Here is a 6,047-nt window from a genome sequence, read left to right on the forward strand (position 1 = left end):
AGTACATTCAATAAATCATGTTTTCAACAGGTGTTCATAGTTTCTGCAAGAAATGCGAACTTGGAACCGTGCATACAATATCATAGAGGAAGTCATTGAGGGATTAGTTTAACATCCGAACAGACTGAAAAAGAATAGTTATTGCAAAGAACAACCTTGGTTTCTGTTTAAAGCATAAACATCACAGGGTTGATTGATTTGAAACTGGAACACTTTTACAGTGAAATCCTTTTTTTCTGGATTGTTAACTGCAAACATTTACTTCATTGCAAACTCCATCAATTTAAAAATGATGAAAGATAAATTATCAAAGGCCGTGTGCCAAGCGCTTGATCTCTGTTCTCGATCCACTCCTGGGCAGCGGCCAACTCTAGAAGGTGGGGTAGCTCCCAGGTGTGAATGTGTGCAACTGTTTAAATGTGAAGCAGAGCACTGCTGAAAAAAAAAGAAACATGAACACCCTGCAAGTTTCTGGGTGTATACAGTCAAAAACGGACGGAGCAAAGCGAATTTGGGGCAGGTGGAGAAAAATGTCTGTATTTGAGGGTGACACGAGCAGATAAGAATGGGACCCTTGACATATCTGGACTGAGACGCCCTCATACTGACTGCTCTGCTCAGGGGAGACCACTTTCCTCGCCTCTATGCTCTCCTCCTCACTTCCTCTCGTCTCCCGCTGCCAGTTATTTAGCAAGAGCGCACGGCCCATGCCGCGTTTGATTCTCTCTCCTTTTCCCTCTCTCAGCGGCAGTTCAAAGGCGTTTGTGTGCGTCTGGTTCCTATTAGGAGCTCGTCCCTCTTCTCACGTCACTGACAGCCTGCCATCTGGGATCCATTGGGCCTAATTACGCCGCCTTTGGATTCCCTAACAATGCACCCCCCACTTCTTCTCCTCTCTTCTGCTCTCCTCGTAGTTTGTCATTCGTCAGTAGCCACCTTAAAAATCCATATGAAAATATGTGCATGCATGTACATGTATATCTAAGGCACCAGGCAAAATATATGAATTACTAAAGTCTTCCTTTAAAACCGGATGTTACGAGTGTGTGCTGTGCTACTGGTGGTTGGACTGACCTTAAAATCTGACCACCATTTAAATGATACACACATGCTTTGTCATGACACTTAATCTCAACGCAGCTGAACTTTCTCTTGATTGTGCGTCCCACTGACACTTCTCAACCACATTATTTTCCCTGTCACTAACACACACACCCAAAAACAGAGACACGCATCATCGACGACCGCCAGTTTTCTGTTCCATCATGAACAGAAAACACATAGTCTGGAACATCCCACCGTGTAAATCATGTTTTCAAATTGAATTAAAGTGCTGGCACCAAGCTAGATGCTTAATTGCATAAACATGGATTCTTGATGCATTAAATGTAGCCTGCAAAGCGTGTTATGCATTTATTTGCACCAGTGAATCCACATAATGGTGGAAAAGTCAACTGAAAAATGCACCGTTTTAAAATAAATCCCTCCTGCGATGTATTTTGCTTTTCAAAAACGTTGCTTTTTTAGCTGCAAAATGAAGTTTTAATATTATTGTGGAATTTGTTGCCTTCAATAGATGGTTGACACTGGCAGTAAATGACACGCAACAAAGGTCTTCGGGCGGATATGGGCCCCGGACATCACAGCTACTCGGTATGTGCCTCAAACCACTGGACCACCGGGACACTCCTCCTCCTCAGAGCTTTGATACAAGGCAAAGTTTCTCGGGCTAACACACAATACGGTACAGTACTGAAGTGCGGTCGGCTGAGGAAGTTTTACACATGAAAACACTCTCTTTTTCCCAAACTGGATAAAAAATACCAAAACCAGACGCCTGCTCAGGAAAAGGACCAGTTGTTTCTTAATTAGCATCCAAAGCTCGAGTAAACACTGGACTTAGTGTTTCCGAGCCTCTCCATTGGCTCTTCAGGTTTTTTTTACCAGTATGGGTTAGCTCATTAGCATCTTTCCTTTGACGAGGGGCCCACCCACTGCGTCGGCTGCATGCAGAACTGTACAGAGCTCCCATAATGTTTAATCATCTGGTGGCGAGCCGGTGTTGCTAACAGAGTTTCTTACAGTGTATAGCGGAACCATGGTAAATTCATTCATGAAAAAATGAAATTAAAACTGTGGGGAGAGCAAAGGTTAGTCTCGCTAACACATCCACTTTGTTTTAAGCTCAACAATAAATGGAAAGCTGTGGCTTGAAGACATATCTAAAGTTTTACTGAGAGAAATCAGGAATTAGATATGCAATCTCTGCAAGATCCTACAGGTTATCCGTCATAGAGAAGGAGATCCAACATTGCATAGTAATTGTATGATAATACACTCAAAGTATGTCTCACACACAGGTGTTGCATTCCACTCGGCTCGAACCAGGAGGAGAAAAATAATGGCTCATTGTCCTCCTCCTGGCATTCAGTCTTCTAATTCCTGTTCCTCATGAATATAATATGCTCTCTGCCTTTTCCTGACCTGGCTGTTTCTGCAGTTCTGTCATTGTGTGGATCTGGTGCTTTCATTGGCTTGTCTAGCTCACCACAATTTGGTACAGCGCAGCATACCTCAGGAGATGTTAATTTTAGAGTTATTACTTTATTTAATCCTGTGTCAAATGCCAATGTTCATTATATTAGTTGAAAAGTATTCTTATTTCTTTTTCAGATTTTTTACTTGGCTAAAAGTCTTTTGTCTTATGTGAAAATCTACTTTTTTAGTCTTGTTTTAGTTACTGATACTTTGGGCTTTTCATTTCAGATTGTATGAAACATTTTAGTCTTCAAGTCTCGCCAAAATATCGCCTTGTTTCTTTCTACTAAGTTCTGTTGGTGTTATGGTTAACTTAATTAAGGTAAGTAAGTGACTCAGAGTCCTGACTGTGCTCATTGTGTAAGAACTGGAACTGGATTGTTAAAATAACATTAGAGTCTAAAAATATTTTTTCTCCACTTTGTTGTCGACAAAAAGTAAACATGTGTTGGTACATATTATGCTTTTAGTAAATGATTGACAGACAGTAAAGTGTAAGTATATGACATGTGTAGCAACAAAGGGCTTGAACATGCAGACACAAGAACAGACCAAGTGCATTTAAGAGAGAAATATGATGGGTCTGATAGAGACAAGTTGAGGTTTATTTACCTGAATGCAGCCAGGTACTCCGCATCACCCATGGGAGGGTTCAGACCCCCTGTCCATCCTATGTTCACATTGAAGCCCTTGCCTGCACCTGTACCCACCTGGATGAAGAGAGAGAGAGAGAGGGGAGGGGGGTGGGGGAGCGGGACCAACAGAGAAAAAGTCTCTGTGAATATCTAGAGAAATTAATGAGTCCCAGTGGGAATTGAGAAACTCTGTAAGGATGATATATTTGTGTCAAATGTTCACAAAACAAGCACGGCCCTGTTTCAAAACCTTGCATTGCACCAATCGAGGAAAAGTGGCTGAATCTCTTTAGGGCAACACCAGAGAGTGATTACGATTCCTAAATGAAACACGGATGGCTATTAATTCAACACCCCTGTCCCTCCATTTTGATTTTGATACAATTTGTCAAATTGCCATATAAATCTCTCCGAGCCACAACAGAGCTACACCCGTTAATGGTTCCCCAGCTTTACATTATATCCATACCCAGAATTATTTCCCTGTTTGGAAATTGCTGCCTGATCTTGTAAAAAGATGTATTTATATATTAAAAAGATATTATTTCTATATAACTCGACTGTATACCATGTGTTCTGTACAGACATTTAGTTGGTTCAGTGTGTATGTCATGACAAATTAAACAAATTAAACAATAGTACTCCACAGTACTCATTTTAATTTTATGAGGTACGTTAAATGATTTTGGTGGATTTTATTTGCTGTATTGAGATTGACATGCACTCCCAAAATGCCAGGCAGAGTGGAAGAAGGTTTCTTAAGTTTGACCTCACATATTTGGGGCAGAGAGTGAACTGAGGCCCGGGTCTTGGAAAGAAGTTTTTAAAGATTCCTGCTTTTCCCTTTGTAGTCCCGCTAGCAGCCATTTAGCCGTTCTCAAAGCCCTTCACCATCAGTCAATGTGTCAGTTTGAGGGCAGAATGAGGAGCTTGATTGACACACTCTTGGCAACAAGGCGTGGTAATTTCCTTTGTGTGTGTGTGCATAAATGTGTGTGTATGGGTGTGAGAGGATGTTTGAAAGAATGCTGATGAGCATCGCAGAGCGTCTGTCTCCATTCTTCTCTCAGTGGACGGGATGTTCACAGGGCAAACGAAAAACACATGAGGCCTCCTGTCCTTTGCCAACTGGTAATGTACCCGCATGGACGCGCCCGTGCATGCGGACACACACACACACACACACACACACACAATTCCTGCCTTTGCTCCAAGTCTCTTGCACTCTTCTCTATCCTCTTTCTCTCTTTCATGTTTCAAGAGTTGCTGGACTGGATTAGGCCGTCGCTGGTTTCTGTGTGGTACTCTGCGCTCTCTGTTATGGCTATGACATCACACCCCTACCCCATGGTGTGTTATATACCTACACGGGGGACAGCTAGACTCCAGAGGTTTACCACACAGCTCAACAGAGGCTGAGAGGCCACTTAAGGCGAAGCCACATCCAAGCCAGCAGCGCGTTTTATGTACCGTCCCTCATCGGGGGATTTTATGGGAAAACATTGACTATTTTATCCTCATTATTGTGGGGGAGGATGGGAGAATGAGAGGAGGGGATGTGGGGGGATTGAATGGGTTGTGAATGCCACCGTGGGTTGGGGTCAATTCATCTGACTGGGGATAGTCATCACACTTGGTTTCTGGTAAGACCGCAGGCAGAATTCATAGGCATCTCAATTTCCTGTATGCAAACATTGGCATGCAATCCGACTGTACACATCCTGTTGTGAAGTTCTAACATCCAAAGCGCTGAAGTTTCTGCAATAAACTCCAACACGGGAAATAAACCTGCTGCACACACTCAAAATCAAAGTGTGCTGAGATTACGATGCAAATTCACTGGATAAACACGTTTGGTAAATGCTATTGAATAAGTCAAAAAGTTGCACGAATGACAGTCTGCGAATGAAACAAGTTTACTAATTATTTTAAGATGGAAAAAGATGAAATAGAAACACTAAGACATTTTCCAATCGTACTTAAAGAAAAGCACCGTTTTAAGATTTAAAAACAAGATTGCATTGCTAATATTCCAGTGGTGTAAGTTAAATTAGTTTGATCTTATCAAAACAACCTCTGCATAACACCTTAATCCACGTACACAGCAGGATAACATATCCATGCTAACCTGTCCCATTTTCCCCATGCAGTGCTTACTCTGTTATTCATCAATACGACCAAATTGACAATATAATTGAGGCTTAACATGATGCAGATCATTCCGGTATTTATTATGACAATCATTCTTCCTGTTTTGACAAGTATATTCTAATACACAAAGCCCTTGAGCTCCCTAATGTCCCACTGAAATCAAATAATTAGCAAACATGTCCATGCCCACAAATCTTCACATGGGTGGTATTATTATGAATTGCAATATATTCTCACGAGTCAGAGTAGAGGAATCCACTGGACGAGGAGAACCTGCATTGTGTTTCTCAACTCTTTTGTTCTCTTGTTTTCACAAGGTACACACAAACACTCACAAACACCGTGCTGGTCACCATGACAGCACAAACAAAGCAGAAAAACACAACACCGCTGTGAAGGACGACTCACCTCACTGGGATGTCCACCACCAGGAAAGAAGTTGCCGTTGTCGTAGCGATGGAGTGAGATGTACAGCACGCTCGGGTCATTATAAAAGGCCTCCTGAGTGCCGTTGCCATGGTGAACGTCCTGGACAATGATTGGATGACAGGTTAGAAAGTTGCTGAGGACATTTAAAGCTTCAATTGAGATTTTTTTAATAAAGATTTGAATGTCTTTCTTCATATTTTATGATGTGTAAGTGGTAAAGCAAACTTTATTGCATTGAAAATGTTCTTTTTGAAAGGCTTGTTGCCATCAAATAGGAAATGAAGCAAAAAACAT

General features: G+C 41.7%; 1 protein-coding gene across 3 annotated transcripts in view; it reads right to left on the reverse strand.

The window, feature by feature from the left end:
• The window catches only part of LOC134882789 (histone deacetylase 7-like), a 39,805-nt gene that overhangs the window by 5,292 nt on the left and 28,466 nt on the right, over nt 1-6,047 (reverse strand). For all 3 annotated transcript variants that reach the window (XM_063910729.1, XM_063910730.1, XM_063910728.1), the window contains exons 19-20: nt 5,733-5,852; nt 3,151-3,248 (exon numbers count right to left, since the gene is read on the reverse strand). In XM_063910729.1, the coding sequence (XP_063766799.1) occupies nt 3,151-3,248; nt 5,733-5,852 (218 nt within the window). The remainder of the gene's footprint in view (nt 1-3,150; nt 3,249-5,732; nt 5,853-6,047) is intronic.

The sequence above is a fragment of the Eleginops maclovinus genome, chromosome 20 (assembly GCF_036324505.1).
Source record: "Eleginops maclovinus isolate JMC-PN-2008 ecotype Puerto Natales chromosome 20, JC_Emac_rtc_rv5, whole genome shotgun sequence".
In the NCBI taxonomy this organism is placed as follows: domain Eukaryota; kingdom Metazoa; phylum Chordata; class Actinopteri; order Perciformes; family Eleginopidae; genus Eleginops; species Eleginops maclovinus.